The following is a 21,514-nucleotide window of genomic DNA, read 5'->3' on the forward strand; positions in this document are numbered from 1 at the left end:
AAAATGAATTATTTATCTGGACCTTAGTATTTTCCATCCGAAAACAACATCTCTAACCCTTGTTGTATAATATTATATTCATTATATAATGTACTCTTCACCCAGGTGAGTAGGTGTGACTGTGCTAACGGGTGCCAGTGATGCTGGTTTCACATCCTTTCTGTAAACTACCCATTTATGTGAAATGGAAATAAAACATGCAGAAATTCCCTTGGATCTGAAAACAGGGTTTCTCCCAGCACCACTGGGCTTGTGGTCAGTTTAGCAAAGTCAGCTAAAAACAGCCAATCAGAGTTTAGTTTGGGAAATGGATTTCCCAAATAAATATGATTCCCAAGAGCATATTCTCTAAAGAAGTTCTCAGGCGTGAAATCCAATACAGGAGTAATTCAGTAGAACTCCATACTACCACTATGAAGAAAGGTGGTATTCCTCTTTTGTTGAGTATCATCTTCCTGACGCTGATTGGAGGTCAAGGTAAGGGATTCGGAGTAATATTAGGTTAGTAAAGTCAGAAATGTGAATTGCTATAAAAGTCTCATGATTTGCCCAAAAAGTTGATGGCATGCATCAGTAGGTGATATGAGTCATTCATAAAAGCTTCTCAGTGTTGTAGTTCATTATCCAGAGTTCATATCTTAGACTGCTAAGTCAAACATAAATCATCTCAGTCCAGGTATGTGAATTCCTGTCATAAAGTAAGTGTCCAATAAATGTTTGTTGAACTGAGTGGTAATGAGATCAAAGAATTTGTCTCTTAAATTATTTTTGTAACCCTGATACTGTTTCTTAATAAGTATGTCTGTGGCTAACCAATTAAGAGTCTAATAATCAGAGAGGTCCCAAATCTGTTTACTAACCACCTTTGGGCAAGTTAATGAACTTTTCTAGATTTCAGTTTTCTTACCTATAAAATGGAGACTTTATAGTTATGCTTTTTCTACCAACCACACAATGTGTGGCATATAGTAAGCACTGAGTAAATATATGTTGAATGACTTAAAGGATTAAGGAATGAAGATAATGTATTTCAAAGAGTTTTGGAAAGCTTAAAGTATTGTCAAAAAGCAAGGCAGTGGGGAGGATGAGGTTGGTGGTTGTAATTGATTATTATAAGTAGATCTTTCTGCCCAAACCAACACCAACTCCATTCCACTAAGGCCAGATAATAAATGGCTTCTGGAGTTGCCTAAGGAATTGTGGCCCACATCGCACACATGAATCAGATATCTGTGTGTCTGACCTATGATAGGCTTTTATTAAATATTGTGGCTCCTTTGATGGCTCCTTTCCTAAGATTGTAAGATACGGTAATTAAGAGCAGTATCTTTGGACTCAAGAAAATCTGAGGTAGAACCTCTACCTGCCCTGTAAATGCTGAATGACTTTGTTCTTTCTGTAACTTCTTTGAACCTCAGCTGCTTTATCTATAAAATGGAGATAATTCCTCTTTCAAAAGTTTGTGGTAATGATTAACAGTGTAGGTTCACAACTCTCATCTAAAGCCAGCCCTTTTACTCAGAGGGCGGGGAGAGACCAAAAAGAGAGACAGGCCATTCCAGGTTGATAGGTGGCAGTTTTAATAATAGCAATGGAATAATAATAATAATAATAATAATAGCAAAGGAAACTTACATATGGACTCGTCTTGAGCAGCAGCAAGACAAATGGATCCCTATAGCTGCCTACCAGATCTTAAAAACTTAAAAAGCTACCCTAACTGGGCTTAGTCATGTGTTCAGTGTGGGTATTTTCAACCTCATGTCAACCACTTCAAGGCTATGTCCTTGGAGCAGCTTCTGGGAGCCAGAAAGGCAAGTGGAACCCACACTATAAGTACAGGGGAGAGGAAGAGAAGTCTTCAAGGGCCCAGGTTCAGCTCACAGGTCCACTGGTGGTAACTTTATTTTTTTATCACAGTCCCCAACAAACATACTCAGTACGTGACAGTAACAACCATGACCAAGTCAAATGTATCATTTTGATGGATCATCTAAATTGAGACATTCCCTTTAATCAGTGTTTTTTTCTTTTTCTCTCCCTTTTTCTCTACCCTTTTTCTTTCCCTTAGGAACCCCAACAATGAGGAATAGACGCTGTTCCTGCATCACCACCACCCAAGGAACAATCCAGTCAAAATCCTTAAAGGATCTTAAACAATTTGCCCCAAGCTCTTATTGTGAGAAAACTGAAATCATGTAAGTAAAACCTCATCCAACACACATGCACCATATTGGCAGGAACATTAAATTTAGTGTCAGAATTACCCTTAGGACCCTTAGCTGTACAGACACTTAAAATTCAGATGGCTGTCCCTCCATAAGTGTGATCTACTTTTTTTCTTCTAAACAACAAGGAATTTCTGGTAGACATTTAAACCAAGGAGAATATATCACCAAGCATGTAGAAAATATTTAATGCAAATAACTCAAAAGAAGAAAATAAAAATCATTTATACTTCTACAGTGTCACTTCTACAGTGACAAATACTGATCACCTCTTGGCCTATAGTCTTCCAAATTTCCCTCATTTACATTTGTGTACGTCTATAGATACAACATATATATACACATGTACATATTTATTGTATGTAAACATAAAAACAAAATTATATGTTACATACTTTTATAGTCTGCTTTCTCATTAACACTATGTCATGAACATTTCCTCATGTCAGTAAATCTTCTGCAATATCATTTTTTCTATAATGTCATTATTAATGGCCAAATTACATCCCATCATATGGATGTACCATAATCCATATGAGCAATGCCTAAATGTAGATTATTTACAATTCTTTGCTATTGAAATCAAACTTACTATGTCTGTATCATGTCTTTAGTTCTTTCCTATTAATAATAACTTTCACAGGATGTTATACAGAAGTGTGGAATCTCTACATTGTATACCTGATACTAATATTATACTGGATGTTAACTGGAATTTAAATAAAAACATAAAAATAATAACCTTTTTAAAGATTAGAATTGCTAGTTTCAATCTTTTGAAACCTAAATTAAGGCTGATCTATAGAATGACTCTTCTTACTCTCAGATTACATAGAAAAATTCAAGAAAAAATTTTTAAATTATTCCTGGACAGTCTGCCATAAGTGATTTAAAATAGTCAACCAGTCTGTTAGTCATGTCTTTAAAAATTTTATGTTTTAGGGAATTTCATTAGAAAATATAGCAAACTTCATGCTGATTTTCATTGTTTCTGGAAAAAAAATAGCTATATCGACAACTTTTCTATTTTGCTTCTTCATTTAAACAAAAATGGCTATTTTCACCACAACACAACTAACATTATCTTTAGATATAAGCTTCTCTCATTGCATGTACTTATTGGATTTTTTATTTTTTATAATATAAATATTATTTTAACAATTATTTTATAATAATGAAAACTTGATAAACTCTTATTTAGCCTTCCAATGGAATATTATGTAGCCATTAAATATGTATTTTCAAAGAATATTTAATGACACTGGAAATGCTCATATAATTTTTTTAGTTTAAATAATTTAGGGTTGTGTTTCTCCTAGAAATTTATCTAAGTACCCCCACTCATTAAGTAAACAAAAAATTGGGAAGAAAAACTGAAAGTCTTAGATGCTTGTAGTGATGACATAAATACATTCTAACCAGGGAATTGAATTCTGGAGGTAAAATGAGGCATTTAAATTACTGAAAGTAGAAAAAAAAAAAAAACCTCATTGCTATTTCCTTGGCAGTGCAACAATGAAGAATGGATATCAAACGTGTCTAAACCCCGATTTGGCAGTTGTGCAAGAATTGATTAAAGAGTGGGAAAAACAGGTCAGTGACCAGGAGGAACAAAATTTTCTTTCTTTTAGAAATTGACTTTGGAAAACAAAGAATCCATGTAGTTTCTTTAAGGATATATTTAAAAAATTACTGTGTTCCTACTTTGTTCCTAGAATAATGTCATCATTGTAATGTGTAATTGTATTTCTGCATATAACATCACTTGTCTATATCCCCCACTAGAAGTGTTTTCCATGAGGAGAGGGAGCTTACCTTTCTTATTCAATATAATAAATATGTATTGGATTGAAAGGTAGACACTGAAGACAGAGAAAAGCTGTAGTCCCTTCCTGCTGTAGCCGATGTGCTAACAATTAATTATAGTACAATGTGAGAAAAATAAAGATATGTACCAGAATCTTGAGGATTATAGAAGGAGTAATCCTTTTTCTTGCCAGAAGGAGGGGCAGGGAGAGAGTGTTAAGGAAGATTGTTCATATGTCTTCCTTTCATATGTTCCCCAAGAGAATAAGGACAGCATGAAAAAGCATGGACTCAGGAGAGCTTGCTGTGTTCAGGGAGCCTCAGGTAGTGTGGCTGGAGTTTGCGGGAAGGGAGAGAAGAAACTGAGGTAGAAAAGTAGACCAGGACAAAGCCAGGAGCTTGCTTCTGGAGTCTGATGGTGTAGTGGTTCTGCTGAATACTAGCTCTCAACTTCGGGCAAGCCACCTTCTCCAAGCCTCCGTCTCTTCCTCTGTAAAAAGTGGATGATAATAGTGCTAGCCTCAGAAGGTTGTGGGTTGGACAAGCAGAGTTGGAGTAAGGGCAGTAATAAGCCTGGAGAATAGAAGAAAGAAGACCAGTTAGGAGGCTATGGCCTCCTCCTCGAAGTCAGTAGAGTAGAGAGAATCGAAGCCCTTTTGAGAGTGAAGCAAATTTAAACCATTTTTGAAGATTAAAACAAAACAGTCTGGAGAGTCCAAATATAATATAAGGAAGGAAAACTGGTAAGATAAAGGAATATTACTCTCATTTTCTTTCTCCTCACAGGTCAACCAAAAGAAAAAGCAAAAAAAAGGGAAAAGATATCAAAAAAGCAAGAAAGTTTTAAAAGTTAAAAAATCTCAACATCCTCGTCAAAAGAAGACCACATAAACAACCACTTTACCAGCAAGTGTTTTGTGTGAAAATGTTCTTTTTAGTTATACTGAAATAATTCTAAAAGGGGATGGCAACTTAATACATAAACTTTTTTTTTTCTAGAGAAGTTTAAGCATTGTTGTGAAATTGTAATTAAAGCTAGAAAGTTGCTTTTAAAATCCAAATGTAAAGAGTTGTTACAGGCTGTAGTTGGACTTTGTTCTTCTACCACCAACCAACTGACTTTCATCATGCTGAAGATCACAGTCTTAACACCCACATCTGGACAAATGCACGCACAATCACATCCTGTACACGGTCCCATCCCATACGCAGCAGCTTCCTGGAAGAGCAGCCCTGTGCTTCCCAGGCCGCAGATTCCAGCCTCCAGAGGATATTCTGAGGCTCATGCCCGCAAGCCCCAGCCTGTCCACATGTTAGGAAGCCAATGAGTTTGGAACCGAGCTGGACCTCACCAAGCTGCCAGGCCATTTAGCATCTGTACTTGAACCCACCTACAGGTCTCACCATGTTTCTGAGAGACCCATGCTGGTTGTTTCTGGGGACCACCACCGAAGAACACTAGCACTGGGCTTTCAGAAGCTTATGTCCAGCTTCTGAGGACATGGGACCCCATCTTAGCTGCCCAAGCTCACACTGTATGTCTTACTGTTTATCTTTGCTTCCATCAAGCCTGTTCTCACTGTCTCAGCTACACAGGTCATTCACCTGGCTCTACTCCTCATCACTCTTTCCCCAGCGCTCCACAAGAACGCCGCCTTCTCCCTACTGATCCTACTTGGACCAGTCTTTGGCTCGGTTTAATCCTGCCTCTTAAACAAAACCTTCTGGACATTTGAATTCTCTTAAAACTCTCCTTTCACTTGTGTTCAGTACCATACAGTTGAGCACTTGACTGTTCTCTAATTAAATTTTGCATGCTTATTCTATTTCTCCAACCAGATTGCCAGCTCCTTGAGGGCAGCAAACCACAGTTTATTTCCTTGAATCTGTCGCCATGCCTAGTAGACTGTGAACTAGGTTTTGAATAATTTATCAGTTGCAGTTTTGACAGGTAGGAGGGCAACCAGGCCATCTCAGAGCAGAAACTGTCTATACTGGCTACTCCGTGTTGTCTAACCCTTGGTGACATCTTTTATTCCTTATCTTCAGGCCCTTGTCACTGCGGGAATGGGGGTGATGCAACAGTCTTGCCTTAGGACAGGATGTTAACGTGGCCTCTCCAGCAAATAGGAAGACAATGTTTAATCACCGGACATTCTGAACTGTTTTCATGAAATAGTACAGGATACTTAGAATCATAGAATTTACAGTAGGAAGGAGCTTTGTGCAACCTTTCCCCACCCAGTACAAAAATTCCTCCAGTACCATTCCTGACCTGCCTGTTTTCTATGTCTGACAAGAAAGCCACCAAGTGCCTTTTGAAAACTCATTTTAGGTAGCTATAAATGTCATTGTCCGTTTCAGAGTTTGTAGAGTATTGTGATTACCAATTACCATACCAGGTCTCAGAGGAAGGGTGAGAATTAAGACACCAAGAGCTGGAGGGAGCAGGAGATCCTGTTGGCGGAGGCACGGCTGGTGCTCATTTAGCTTCAACAGGTCTTAGAAACCCTCTTGAAGAGCAGGTTCAGTGAATCGTGTAGGAGAGAACATCTCTGGCCAGAATGTAAACTTACACCTACTCTGCCAGACTTTGTCACTTGTAACATTGCAGGAGATTTCTAGTGCTGCCTAGAGGTGATCCCATCCAAACAGCATCGTATCTAATCGTGAAACTCTTCAGCTTCTTCAATATGCAACCCCCGAAAACTCTGAACATTCCATAGTTTGAGAGTTTGGACCCAGTTGCCAGGTGTCTCACAGGTAAAGTGGGTAGTGCAGGGGGCATGGGTGGCTCGGTTGGGTAAGTCACTGCCTTCAGCTCAGGTCATGATCCTGGAGTCCCAGGATCGAGCCCCACATCGGGCTCCCTGCTCATCCGGGAGTCTGCTTCTCCCTCTGACCCTCCCCCATCTCATGCTCTCTCTCTCTCATTCTCCCTCAAATAAATAAAATCTTTTAAAAAATGGATCGTGCATAACAAATAACCAGAGACCACATCTTTAACTAAGTACCTATGACATGTATGACATGATAATCATTCATTACTTATATATACACGTATACTCTCTAAGCAATAATTAAGTTCAAATCAGTTTTGGCATATATAACTTGTACTTTCAAATACTTTCTTTGTTAAAAGATAATAGCATCAATAAAAAGACCATTGATCAGAAAATAAATACAGATTTTATTTTTTTAGTGTCTTGAACATGTACCTCAACTGTTAACACGTTTAACGGTAATTCTCATGTGTCCTTATTCATTTTCTTCCGCATCAGATAGGGTATAATTGAGATAAAGACATGGACTTCTTTGGGGACAGAAAAAAACTTCAACTGAGAGTATGACGACAATGCCTTAAAGCAGCATTGACTTTGAAGAGTTATGTAGAAGGCAGTTTATTTCCTAATCCCGAAAGATAAAGCTATTTCAGTGAGATATACACCTAGGAAACAAAAGATGCCCTCTTTTCCATATCCTGAAAGTATATATATTTAAATACCATAAAGCCTAATTTAGTTTTAGTGGAGATCTAAACATTGGAGAAGTTCTTTAAGGGTACAGAAAACGAAGTTGGAGATGTTATGCAGTGTGGACTAAGAACGTTGAGAATGTACAAGACTGTCAGCCTTGTCCATTTGATGTACATGTGAGAGGAGGCCAGAAGGTGTGATGTTTGGACAGGAAGCAGCCGCTGACAATGGACATGACTCCCCACAAGGGCTTTAAGCTGAGAGACTGCAGGAGGCTGTGGAAGGAGCTATGATTCTGGATTCTGAGATACCTGGGTTAAGATCAGAAGCCCACCACTTACTATCTACATGAGCTTGTTCAAGTATACTGTTTAACCTGCCTGTGCACCAGTTTCCTCATTCAGGATTGTTGTGAGGAATGGGCCCGGCATAGATCTGATGCATAGAAAGTACTTGGAGTCAGTCCCAACCTTCAGTAATGACTCACCTCTGGTGTACCTCCCTTGCACAGAGGGTTCCACATCTCATACACAGAGAAATGTTTCCAGGACTGAAAAAAAAATACGCTGGAAAAGGCCAAAAGCTCATCTGACAAGTTCTCTGTATCTACATTTTTATACACATAGTCCAGGCCACTATTATCCCTTTCCTAGACTGTAATAGACTCCTATTTTCTCACCTGTCTCTCTCTCTCTCTTTCTTTTTTTTTTTTAAGATTTTATTTATTTATTTTACACAGAGAGAGAAATCACAAGTAGGCAGAGAGGCAGGCAAGGGGGGCAGGAGGCAGGCTCCCTGCTGAGCAGAGAGCCTGATGCAGGACTCGATCCCACGACCCTGAGATCACAACCCGAGCCGAAGGCAGAGGCTTCACCCACTGAGCCACCCAGGCACCCTCTCCTGTCTCTTTTGATCAAATTTTCTCTTCCTTACCATTCTAATGGCCAGAATAATCCTTTCAAAGTACAACTCATAGGATATCACCCCTTTGCTTAAAATACTATAATTTATAATTAAATCAAACATACCAGGACCTACAAAACCCTTTGCGTTTAGGCCCTGCCTGCTTTTCTGACCATGCTCCCTCCATCCTGCCCTTCACTAACTGGGCCTCAGCCTCATCTTTCTGTCTCTCAAGCACACTGAGTTCATTGCCTTCTCATGGCCTTGGCACATGCTGTTCCCTGTCATGCTGGGTTGTGCTATACCAGCTTGGTTAACCTGGGAACTCTGTTTCCCAGAATCTCCTTCCCTGTGTGGTTCTAAGTCAGAATTAACCCAAGAGACACTTCTGTGAGATTTGGAAGCTGGGAGTGAGGGAGTGGCCATTACTCTTGATTAGATAAAATGACAAACTTGTCATTGTGACTAACAACCGGCCAACAGCCTCCACCGGATACTTGGAAGTGCACCCACAGAGGCCGTAGTCACACAGAAGCAACCGCTCCCCACAGGCCGCTAGCAGTCCCACTGTGGCACTGGATGGGTTAAGGCCTCTTGGATTTTCGTACAAGATCGGATTTGTCCAGTGGTCCCAGTGCTTCTGAAGGGTTGATCGGTGAACCTTTGTCCAATTCCCTGAATATGCTCCCAGACTTTTACTTCCAAAGGTCCTTCCTCATTGCGTAAGATCTGATTCCTACAGTAAACCCTTTATTCCCGTAATACTCAGATAGCCTCTGCTTCCCTGATATGACTGTGCCTTCTTCTTTGCGTGACTGTTCCTGCCTCATCGTTTGAGTATCAGCTCAAATTTCATGTCCCAGATCTCTGTCCCTTCTCAAGCTTAATGAAATAGCCATCATGTCCCCAAACCCTCTCTACTGTAGTGCTTTCCAAAGTCGGGCATGCATACCCTCTAGAACAGATGAAATGAGAATATTTATAACATTTTTCCTTAAAGAAAATTTTTTTTATAAAGAAAAAGCTGAGGATTTTCTCTAAATCTGAACCCAGCTTCACTCAATGCATTTGTCAGGTGGTCATATCTTGTGGAGCTTTCCTGAGCAAAAAGTGAGACACCCACAACTGGAAGACATTGACACATGCCCCCATCCAGTCACTTCCAGACATTGCAACGATGGATTGCCACTTACGTGGGCACAGCCTTCTCTGGCTACCTCTAAACGAGAACTGGGATTACAAGGATTATAAAATAGAGTGCTAACGGAGACATCCTTCACGAAACGGGCCAGCAGCTTTAAAAGATTCCTACTAAGAAATTCATATGGGAGATAATATTAAGAATGCCAACATAAACTAACCATAGAATAAGACACACATGCAGAGGATGCCTATTATAATTTTATCTAGAAGGACACACAATTTTGAAGATCTGGAAACTATAATGTTTCATTCTCATTTATCACAATCTGATAAATCAATCAAACTTCATCACAATCTGAAATTTTAAATACATTTATATATTTTATATATTTTAAATATTTTAAGAATACTTTTGTGATAATTGCCAGTCTCCCACCCCACCACAAACGCTAATTTAAGTTTCCTGATGCAGAAAACGTCGTCCTCTTCATCCCTGCATCCACAGTGCCTAGACCAGAGCCTGGCAATTTGGAAGGACTTAATATGTATTTTTTTACTTAAATGACGTATGCTTCACCACAAATTTTCTTCTAGGCCTTTCCCAAATCACTCGTAACTACGCTCACCGCTATTATTTAAACTTTCCACGCTCACTTCTGCCTTCAGCTTTGCTAATTCTCTTTTATACATTTGTTCCCCTCACCCTTCACCCCAATCTGACTCCCACCCAATTCATGATTCAAATCTGGCTTTCCCATCCCACCCAGGACTCCATCCCAGAATGCTCCTGGAAACACTGAAATCCTCCCACTATGACCCACTATGACTCCCACTATGACTTTAAGAATCGTTCCCTGATTTAAAATTTAAATTATTTTGCTCTACCAGAAAGCAGTTTGCATCTGAACAAAGTTTTTGTATTAGAACAGCTGGTAAAGAAATCAGTAAAATATTTAGTCAGTAAACTGTGCTTGTGACTTTAAACGTCAGTGATCTCTAGGTCAGTACATTGGGAAAGCTATTTGAGATTTCTTTATCCGTCCTGGGAAAACAGAAAGTTGCTTTCTTCAAAGAAAGGAGGATACAGGGGGAAGTTACAATTACAGATGCTTTCTTTTTTGACCTGTATAGAGAGAAGATGAAATTAAGTGATGGGGGGAAAAGCAACCTTCCCTGCTGATAAGGAGTTAATGAGGTTCTTGGTAGTCACTAAGCCAAGATCACTTGAGGCATTTTGATATGAAGTTATTTAAAAGTTCCCAGGAGGATTTTTGACCCTACATTTTAAGGAAGTAATTAAATCACAAAGAGCCTTAAATCTAAGTCTGTGAATAACATTATGAACTGGACCAAACTGATACAAGATTAGAGGGAAAGATGTCAAATTCTCCATAACTATTTGCTCTCTTTAAAACTTGCTATATGAGGGGCGCCTGGGTGGCCCAGTGAGCATCAGGTTCTTGATTTTAGCTCAGGATAGTGGGTTTGTGGGATCGAGCCCTGTGTCAGGCTCCGCACTCAGAGGGGAGTGTGGAGACCGGGGAGTGCTTCTCTCTCTCTCTCTCTCTCTCTCTCTCTCTCAATCCCTCTCCCTCTGCCCCTCCCCCTGCTCACGCTCTCTCTCTCTCTCTAAAATAAATAAATCTTTTTTAAAAAGCTTGCTATATGAATAAAGAAATTTCATTCTTTAAATATAGTATTTTATTATACTGTTTCAAGTTGACTGTTTTCATAAAGAATTCACTTTGCTTTAGAAAGGATGGGGGGTTGCTGGTATTTCCATCTAGAGGGGACAAAGCCTGGCCTCTGCCTTCTGTGTAGAGCTCAGGACCGATTGGGCTCAGCCTTTCTTAACCATCACACTCACTGAAATTCCTCCAGAGGAGGAACTGAACACCAAAATCTGTAATTATGAGAGAAATGTCAAAAATAAACCATATAACAGGAAATAAGTTTTGTTACTTAAAATTGTGATCAATCATTTCTATAAATTACCAGCAGCAGAATTGACCTCAAGGCAGATCGATATCTCTGGCCTGGAGCCTTAGATTAGGACCAGATTGGCAAAAGAGTTTTTGGGGAATGGAAATTAAAGCAAGAGTGAGCTCAATTTCTCTGAAAAATATAGAAACAGGAATTATCTCTGGCAGCTGGGGAGGGTGTTGGGGATCCTGGAACAGCTAAAAGAGAGGCAGGACGGGGAGATGGGAAGGGGCACAGCAAGCTGGAGTAAAGGTAGAGAGGGGCGGCGGGAGATTCCCTGGGTCGTGATGACCTGCTCTAAAACATTGCTGTGCAACATTCCATGTTGAATGTGAGCCTTCCTGGGACTCTGGAAATACCGGGAAAGCTTTTGGATTTCTCATTGGTGGATAGAGGCTTTCATCACCCTATGTGGATGCTGAAGGTGACTCCAGAAGGCTAGAGCACTTTGGGGCCACTTGGGTTATGTGGCGGCCACGGAGCCGTGCCACTCAGAGCAACAAAGACCCTGCCATTCAGCGGCCAGCAGGCCCGTTAGCCGCAGCCTGGCTCCCGTCCGGTTTCGGGCCATGTTCTTACTGGGCAGCTTCCAGCCAACGACTGAGTACAGAAAGAGCACTAGGGCCTGGCCTTGTTTGCCAAATGCAGGATTCCCCTTCTGGGCAGTCTTTACCGGGGAGCTCCCCACCGGGTCAACTAAGACTTTGTTAGATTTGCCTCACAGTCTGAGGCTATCTCTGCCCAGTTCTGCTGCCTCCCTGTTTCATTTTTGTGAGGGTTACCTCCCGTAAACCTCTGGTACGTCCGATTCTATCTCCATGCCTGCTTCCCAGAGAACCCAAATGACACAGGTTACACACACTTTTCATTTTGATCACTAAGTGTTAGCTGCATTATCTTTATTATTCTCTCCTACATCCCCAAACACAGACTTTTAACACTGGGAGGAAGCTTACAGATGAAAGTACAATGAAGATTCTGGAAATGAAGTGATATTACCTGTCTGCCACACACCGGCCAAGTAGTTCTGGCAAGTCTCCTGGCCTCCCTGAGTAGCAGTTTACTCATCTGTGAACTAAAGCATGAGGGACTAGGACCTCTAAAGTGTCTTGCAAAGCATTCAGTGTTCACTCTTCTTTCCAGTACACCATAGTTTTGACTTAATGGCTACCTGATGGCTTCACCTGGCCACATTTTACAATGATGCTCCCAGTGCTCTTTAACTATGTTTATATTCAAAAATAAACTGCTGTAGGGAACTAATCTAGGACTGCCAAAATGCGAGAAGACTACTTCTCTGGACTTAGGTTATTTTCGGTTATTTTGATAGCAATGAGATAGAAATTAGAAAAGAATTTCTAAGAATTTCATTATTTCTTAATTTCCTATCAAATACAATGCTAAGTAATGTCCAAGTTCTTTCTACATTGTTCCATTCCTCTGCCTGAAAGTGAGAGTTTCCAACCTTTCGTAACTAAGAAGAACATTCTGCGGAAGGTATAGGTTCACAGCTCTCCCTAGAGCATCCTTGGTGTAATCTGAGACCAGCCCCCTGAGACCAGCCCCCTTCACGTAGAAGTCAGGGAGAGACCAATGCATGAGGCAGGCTACTGCTGGTTGGTAGGTAGTGGTTTTAGTAAATAAAGGGAACTTACACACTAGGTTTGTCTTGGGCAGCAGCAAGATGAATGGATCCCCACTAGCCCACGAAATCCTAAAAGTTTATAAAGAGGCCTTGACTGAGTTCAGTCCCATATACTGCGCAGGTGCTCTCAACATCACACCATTATCTCAAGGCTACGTCCTTGGAGCAGCCTCCGGGAGCTGGAAAAGCAAGCGAAACCCACATCGGAATGTGGAGGGGGTTGAGGAGCCTCCGATCTCCCAGGTCCAGCTCCCAGGTCCACTGGCAGTCTCATCTTACAATGACCTTCCTCAACAGGAAAGGAGAAAAGTGTTCTCATCGCTTTGATTTATTTCCTAAAATAAATGTGATCCTTGAGGTTGCAGATCCTTGAGAATATCTCACCACAACCTTCATATCATTTGGGCCACAGAGAGATTTGTTTTTTCCTAATATTGAGAGAAAGAAAAAAAAAAAAGCAAGGATAATTTATCAGCAAAGGAAGAGAATTTATATGTAGGACACCTTCTCTCCCCTTCTAGCAACTTGTCTTCTTGAATGGGACCCCAAAATGTTTGTATACTTTGCTAAAACAAAACAAACAAAAAATTAGCCATAGTCTATTTTATTTCTCATGCAATAGAAGAATTATATAGTGGTATTAGAATATCTTGGGTCCAAGATGGGAATTTTCCTAATGGGCTCCTCTGACAGTGAAAAGCAGGAAGACCCAGACTCAACCACATTAGTAGTATTTACATTTTCTAAATTAATCCAGCAGTAACAGCAGATCTTACAGAATAAGGCAAGGAACAGCACTGGTTTTATCTGGCACACCCAAGATATCTGGCCAAAGGATAAGAGCCAGCTTCTGCTTCTGTACCCTTTATGAGATTAAATATTGATATAATGTGCTGTGGTTTTATCTTCAAAGGAGCTATTCCCCACTATCACAAAATCACTGAGTATCTTCCAAATCCAACTAAAATGTTATCACCCTTTGAAGTCTGAAGTATAAAGACATAAAAAGGAAAGTCACTAGACCGATCTTGAGGAATATTTTGACATGAGAACTTGGCTGTGGTTGTTTCAGAGAAAAAAAAATTATATTAACCTTGAAAAGAAATTTGCTGACACGTTTGCCTGTGGTCATTTTGGCAAATGATAAAATTTTCTTGTTTAAAAAAAAAAGCGTGAGCTCCCTCCAGTGGCTAATCTGATAGTTCTTAAAAACAAGATATTTTCATTAGAAAAGGACTAAACACATGCCTGGCTTTTCTAAACATGATCATTATTACTGGTTTCTAAAAGAGAGACAATAATTAGAATTCACGGTTTAGTTTCTTACTGATCTTGAAGTAAATTTTGCCTGAGGATGTCTAAGATATTTTAAGTTGTTACTTTAGTAAATCAAATCACTCAACTAAAGAGGCGGAAGACACAAGAGACCGTGTATTTTTTCATTCAACAAATATTAAGTGATGACCTACTATGTGCCACATATTGCCCTGAGTGTGGAGGATCGAACAGTGAACAAAACAAAGTCACCGTCATCATACTCTAGTGGCAGACAGTGAGACGACAACGGAGCAAGTGAATATACACTAGGCCAGAGGCTTACAAGAGCAAGAGAACAACAGAGCAGAAGAAGGAAGTGTGGAGTGCCAGGCAGGGTAGGAAATCAGGGAAGGACTCACTAACAAGGTGTCTCTTGAGCAGACATGTGAGGAAAGCGAGGGAGCAAGGGTTGGGGTGCTTACGTCAGAGGAGGCACTTGTGATGAGCACTGGGTATGAGACGTAAGTGAGAAATCACTGAATTCTATACTTGAGACCAGTATTACACTATATATTACCTAACTAGAATTTAAATAAAAACTTGAAATTATAAATAAATTAATTAATTAAATAAAGCAAATGTATTTCTAACTGAGAATTTTTAAAAAATCTCTTTAAAAATAAATTTAAAGAATCTTTTTAAAAAGCTGGGGGGTGTGCCTGGATGGCTCAGTTGGTTGAACATCTGACTCTTGATTTCTTGGTTTCAGCTCAGGTCATGATCTCAGGGTCATTAAACCCTGTGTTGGGCTCCACGCTCAGCAGGGAGTCTGCTTGAAATTCTTTCTCTCTCTCTCCCTACCTATGCCCCACCCATCATGTGCTCTCTCTCTCTCTCTCTCTCAAAATAAATAAATCTTCAAGAAAAAAAAAAAAAGGAAACAGCAAGTGGAAAGGCCCTGAGGCTTGATGCATTGAAGATGGGAGGCTATTATGTCTGGACGAGTGGGCAAAGGGGAGTGTGATGGGAGAGAAGAGAGGAAGTGTGGGGTCAGACTATGTATACCCTTCTATGCCACTCAAGGACATTAGCTTTAAATCTGAGTGAGGGGGCGCCTGGGTGGCTCAGTGGATTAAGCCTCTGCCTTCGGCTCAGGTCATGATCTCAGGGTCCTGGGATCAAGTCCCGAATTGGGCTCTCTGCTCAGCAGGGAGCCTGCTTCCCCCTCTCTCTCTGCCTGCCTCTCTGCCTACTTGTGATCTCTCTCTGTCAAATAAACAAATAAAATCTTAGAAAAAAATAAATCTGAGTGAGAACAGAAGTTGGGGGGGTAAAAGGGTGCCTCCGACCACCGCTATAAGGACACATATAATGGGGGGGGCAAAGGAAGAAGCAGAGAGACCAGTTAAAGGCCAGTTACCAAACATGTTTCCAGGAGGGAGAGACCAACTGTATCCAATGCTGCAGATAAGATAAAAGGATGAAAATTGACCATTGAATTTAGCAACATCAGGGTGACTGGTGATCTAGATGAAAACAGTTTTAGTGGAATGGAGGAAGCAAAGGACTGGTTGGCAGTTTCTTAAAAAGTTAAATAAAACCTATCATATGATCCAACCATCCACTCCTAGGCATTCACCAAGAGAAATGCAAATGTACACCTGCATAAAGACTTTAACACAAGTATTGATTGCCAGAATCTGGGAATAATTCAAACAGTCAACAGGTAAATGGGCAAACAAATTGCATTATACACATATGATAGAATATTACTAAAGAATTAAAGGAATGACTATTGATATACATACACAGCACGGATGCATTTCAAAATTATTATGCTAGGGGCACCTGAGTGGCTCAGTCGGTTAAGCATCTGCCTTCAGCTCTGGTCATGATCCCAGGGTCTTGAGATTGAGCCCCATGTCCAACTCCCTGCTCAGCAGGGAGTCTGCTTCTCAGTCTCCCTCTGTCTGCCACTCCCCCTACTTGTGCTCATTGTCTCTCTCAAGAAAATAAATAAAATCTAAAAAAAAAAAAAACCAAAAACCTCTCATTAAAAAAATTATCATACTAAATGAAAGAAGTCCGACACACAAGAATAATGTATGGGGCGCCTCGGTGGCTCAGTCAGTTAAGCATCTGCCTTTGGCTTAGGTCGTGATCCCAGAGAGCCCCGTGTAGGGCTCCCTGCTCGGGGGGAGTCCACTTCTCACTCTGCTCCTCTCCCCCGCTCCTTTTCGCTCTCTCTTTCTCTCCCTGTCTCAAATAAATAAATAAAATCTTAAAAAAAAAAGAGAGAGAGAGAAATGTATGATTCCATTCATATAACATTTCTACAAATGCAATCTTATCTATGGTGACAGAAAGCAAATTGCATGTTTGGGGACAATGGAGCACAAGGAAACTTGGGGATAATGGATATATTCATTATCTTGATGGTGATAATGATTTTTTTAAAAGATTTTATTTATTTGACAGAAAGAGATCACAAGTAGGCAGAGAGGCAGGCAGAGAGAGAGGGGGAAGCAGGCTCCCCAATGAGCAGGGAGCCCAATGCAGGGCCCGATCCCAGGACCCTGAGATCATGACCTGAGCTGAAGGCAGAGGCTTTAACCCACTGAGCCACCCAGGCACCCTGGTGATAATGATTTTGTGGGTGCGTACACATATCAAAACTCATCAAGTTGCACACTTTATGGCCAATATCTTGCACACTAATTACCTCTTAATAAATCTGTAAAACAAATACATGTTCATAAAAAAAAAGGTAGATCCCCTGTGGAAGCAGAGGTGTTGGCCTTAGATGGGCTCAAAAAATACCACATCAAGGGACGCCTGGGTGGCTCAGTCGGTTAAGCGGCTGCCTTCAGCTCAGGTCATGATCCCAGCGTCCTGGGATCAAGTCCCACATCAGGCTCCTTGCTCGGCAGGGAGCCTGCTTCTCTCTCTGCCTCTGCTGCCACTCTGCCTGCCTGTGCTCTCTCTTTCTCTCTCTGACAAATAAATAAACAAAACCTTTTAAAAAAAATGTACCAAACTTAAATAAAAAGTTGTAAATCAAACTTCATAATCCTTAAAAAAAAAAAAACCACATCAATCCAATAGCACATCAAACCCATCATTCCCAGGTATTATTGTTTTATTTAAGGTTGAATAAGTAAAGAGAATATATTTAGCATTAGTTTAATGGAAAATTTCCATGGATCATCATATAGATCGTACCTCTAGTTATGAAGCTGGCATGAGAACTGGGTTTGTTCAACATTCTCCTTTTACAAAGAAGGAAATATTCCCTAAGGAGCCTCATGATGTTCTCTTACACAGATGATACTAATAAACTCTTGGGAGGTTACTGCCTGTCTCAATCAAGTTATTATTTGTCGTCTATGTATCCCTCCCCCATAACAAAACTACACGCTTTCAAGACCCAACTGTATACCCATCTTCATGAAACCTTTCCTTATCCTTCAAAACAAACACAATCTCTCCTTCCTTTAGCCAAAGCTTCATTGTACCGGGCCAAAACACCCCTTGGTAGGACTATCCGTCTCACAAAGTTCTGACCAAGGAGATAAATCCATTAGTGTTGCATTGTTCGGAACTCTTAGAAGGCTAGTTCAGCTGGGAGCTGCACCCTTACGCCTTCCCACATCTTCCTTCTTCCTACTGCTTGTAAGAAAGATTTAATGGCTCAAGGCTGGCATTCAAGCTGCTGTCTGGAATATCATATTCCTGCAAAAGGCACCCCAAATAAAGATATGAGAAGAGGGTGCTTCTTATGCAATCAAAATTTAAACTAGCCCCTAGTCTGGGCACCTGTAATACCGAGATTTTTATTCCAGTTGAACCCAGACGATCAGATCCATATTATAATTATTATAGGGTCTCTTTTGCAAAGGTAGAAAGGGGATTTTCTTTCCTAGAATAACTCACTTCAGGTCAAAGTTATTTAGGGATCAGGAAAAGATGGAAAGTTCCTTTGCCAATTCAATATATATATTTCTATAGGTATTTCTAAATATAGAAATGAATACGGAGTTCTCTTGGTGTTGATCTGGCTCATATACTTAAACATGGGGGCGCCTGGGTGGCTCAATCAAGCAGCTGCTCGGCTCTTGATCCGGGGTCCTGGGATGGAGCCCCTCATCGGGCTCCCTGCTCAGTGGGAAGCCTGATTTTCCCTCTCCTGCTCCCCCTGCTTGTGCACACTCTCTCTTTCTCTCTCTTTTTCTCTCTGTCAAATAAACTTTTTTTTTAAATATGTATTCAGTTAGTCACTCTCAGCCTTCGTTTTCTCTTGAGCAGACTTATACGCCCTCTTTAGACGAGCACAAAAACCCTCCCATCAGTAAGACTCCATAACCTCCCCTGACTCATTTTTCTCATCTCCTTCCGGGCTGCACATCCCCCTCCCAACATTTAGTCACACCAAACCTCTGGCCATCCCTTAAATCCACCAGACTTTTTCAAGCCTTTGTACCTCTATACAGGCTTTTTTCTTTGTGTGGAAAGCCTTTCTTCCCCTCCTCCAGAAAAGCTCCTCTTCTTTCAGGATTTCAAGCAAGTAGTACCATAACTACCGGACATTCTGGTTCCTCTAGGCTGCGTTGTTCTTTCCATGGTTTCCACTGCTCTACTGTAAGAACATTTTCATTTTAAAAGTGCTTTTCTATTTGTCTCCCTTTTCAGTCTGTGAGTTCCCCAAGGGCAAATGCCCATGCCTCATTTATTTTTAGATTCCTAGCACCTACCCTAGTTCCTGACATACAGGTGGCAAATAAAAGTTTGTGATATGGCCTGAGTGTTTTATTCATGTCATAGTTTTGCGATGGAAGAGTCATAGTACATAAGCTTGTGATTTTGACAGGAATTCTATTAAATAATTTCAAAAAGTTTTTTAATATATTTCATTTTGAGGATACTTTTTTCCTAATACAACCTATAGACTTATTTTTAATTTAAATCTATGAGTGGGTTTGTTTTTTTTTTAGTTTTTTAAAATTTATTTACTCATGTAAATAATATCTACACCTAGCGTGGGCCTTGAACTCATAACCCGGAGATCAAGAATCGCAGGCTCTACAGATTGAGCCAGCAAGATGCCCTTCTGAATAGGATTTAAAAAATATATATATTTACTGCCTACATTTACTTCTTAATAACGTCACAAGAACCTGACTCAACAATTAATAAACAGAACAGCCATTTTCCAAACCTAGTTGAGAAATTAATGGTGGTTTGCACACAGTCTTGATTTTGTCTGTGCTCAGGTGTGATTACAGTTATCTTGTTTTGGGCTCATTCTATCCAGTTCTGTGATGACCTGAAGTGAAATGAAGTTGCTGTTTTGTGAAATTGATGTTGTTGTTGTTGTTGTTTTAATTTATTTATTTTAGTAATCTCTACCGAAAACGTGGGGCTTGAACTGAGAACCCTGAGATCAAGTGTGGCATGCTCTGGCCTACTAAGGCAGCCGGGTGCACCTGAAATTGTTTCCCTTAAGCGAGAGAATACCACTGTCCCTCTACTAACGCCGGATCGGTTACTAGGTGACAGCTGTGAGGCTCCTTTTTTTCTTTCTCATCTAGTTCCAGCTGAAACTGGACTGAAATCTTCAGCTCCCACACCAGTATGTATGACTTTGGGCAGTCAGTTTGACCGAGCGTGCTTCCTCCTCTGTGCAGCGCAGATAATTACAGAACCTAATTTAGAGGGCTTTTCCGAGGATTAAATGAGTAATGCAAGCGAAGTGCCTGAACGTTGCCTGGCACAGAGTGAGCGATCACGCGTATTTTTGCATGAACAACACCCTAAGTCGTTAATGGATTCATTCATCACACTTGTTTTTGCACACCGTGAAACTGCAGAAACGTATTCTCTCCGAATTACCAGCAACCTGTGCCCGAAGAGTCCCTATAAAGCTTATTAACAAAGGCGGTCCTTTACATACAAATTAATTTGCATTTTAAAAATCAATCAGCACGATTACATTTTATCCAGGCCACACCCCTTTTCCCTTGGGTGACCTTCGGTGGGTTGAAACAACCAAAAACTAAACAAAAACGATTTAAAGTTACAGCGAAAGAGCATCAAGCAACTCATCGCTCTTCCCGCCCCCCCCCCCAAATGGGATAGATAGTGCCCTCTACTCCCAGAGGAAAAAGCTTCTGTCCTTAGGCTGTGGGATTAATTCTTATCTATTTGTTTCATAGGAGTGTCAGAATGGCGATATAAACTAATGTTTCTGGGCGGGGAAATAAAAACCTCGTGTAAACCCCTAATAAGCAGTTTGGCGGTGGGAGTAAATTTGACACTCCGAGGCTCCCGTAGGCTCTCCGGTTTCTGCCTTTTTTTTTTTTTTTTTTTTTTTTTTTTTTTTTTTTAAGAGCCAGCATGGCTCCGCCTACCGGGCGTCTCTTGTGCAGTTTCCGGTCATTCTCGGAAGCAGGAGTCCCCCACGCGGCCGACGCTGTTGGCGGTTGCGGGCGTTGTGGGGTTTCTTGAAACTATTCGTTGCGGAGCCCGTCAGCAGCCGACATGTCTAGCAGAAACAATAACAAGCTGCCCAGCAACCTGCCGCAGTTGCAGAATCTTATAAAGCGGGATCCGCCAGCCTACGTGGAGGAGGTGGGAGTGCGGCGCCGGGGCCCGGGCAGGGGGGAAGGCGTGGAAGGGAGCTGGGTCCTGGCTTGCCCCAAGTTCTTCGGTTAGGTCCAGGGATCCCTCGGGAGGAGACAGGAGGTTGAGGAGGGGACATGTCTCTGGTTTCGTTCCCCACGTCGTGGAAATTGCTGCCCGTCACTATTCTGTAGTCCCTGTTGCCTTAGAGAGTCCCTTAGAGATGATGATGATGATGATTTTGCTTTAAGGTTTCTCTCCCGATCTCATAGAGATGGAGGAACAAATGCCCCCTCCCCATCTCCAACTTCCACGTAGATTTTCAGCCTTTTGTTTTCAGAGACCCCTAAGTTGAGTAAGTCGGTGACCCGGGATGAGCCGTGTGTCGGAAGGCCTGCCAGCGGACGTCTGTGCACCCCCAGACGCAGGATTCAAAGCTGGCCGTGGGGACGGTT

The 21,514-nt window shown here is 41.1% G+C and overlaps 2 protein-coding genes across 2 annotated transcripts in view; both read left to right on the forward strand.

Moving 5' to 3' along the window:
* The first annotated feature begins 340 nt into the window (after positions 1-340).
* Positions 341-5,101, forward strand: CXCL9 (C-X-C motif chemokine ligand 9). The gene is made up of 4 exons (XM_032837891.1): positions 341-477; positions 2,072-2,198; positions 3,737-3,821; positions 4,821-5,101. The coding sequence occupies exons 1-4, from the start codon at positions 414-416 to the stop codon at positions 4,923-4,925; spliced, it is 381 nt and encodes a 126-aa protein (XP_032693782.1). The 5' UTR covers positions 341-413; the 3' UTR covers positions 4,926-5,101.
* Positions 5,102-20,939: 15,838 nt separating this feature from the next.
* The window catches only part of SDAD1 (SDA1 domain containing 1), a 28,314-nt gene continuing 27,739 nt past the window's right edge, over positions 20,940-21,514 (forward strand). Inside the window, exon 1 of the mRNA XM_032838022.1 lies at positions 20,940-21,068. Within this exon, the coding sequence (XP_032693913.1) occupies positions 20,979-21,068 (90 nt within the window). The 5' untranslated portion in view covers positions 20,940-20,978. The remainder of the gene's footprint in view (positions 21,069-21,514) is intronic.

The sequence above is a fragment of the Lontra canadensis genome, unplaced genomic scaffold, assembly GCF_010015895.1.
Source record: "Lontra canadensis isolate GAN:19392208 unplaced genomic scaffold, GSC_riverotter_1.0 scaffold1, whole genome shotgun sequence".
Classification (NCBI taxonomy): Eukaryota; Metazoa; Chordata; class Mammalia; order Carnivora; family Mustelidae; genus Lontra; species Lontra canadensis.

Excerpts from the sequence above, each read along its gene's own strand:
- CXCL9 (XM_032837891.1), top strand. The coding sequence starts at position 414 with ATGAAGAAAGGTGGTATTCCTCTTTTGTTGAGTATCATCTTCCTGACG. Across the intron at positions 478-2,071 it reads GACGCTGATTGGAGGTCAAG|GAACCCCAACAATGAGGAAT; the intron begins GTAAGGGATTCG and ends TCTTTCCCTTAG. Across the intron at positions 3,822-4,820 it reads TTAAAGAGTGGGAAAAACAG|GTCAACCAAAAGAAAAAGCA; the intron begins GTCAGTGACCAG and ends TTCTCCTCACAG.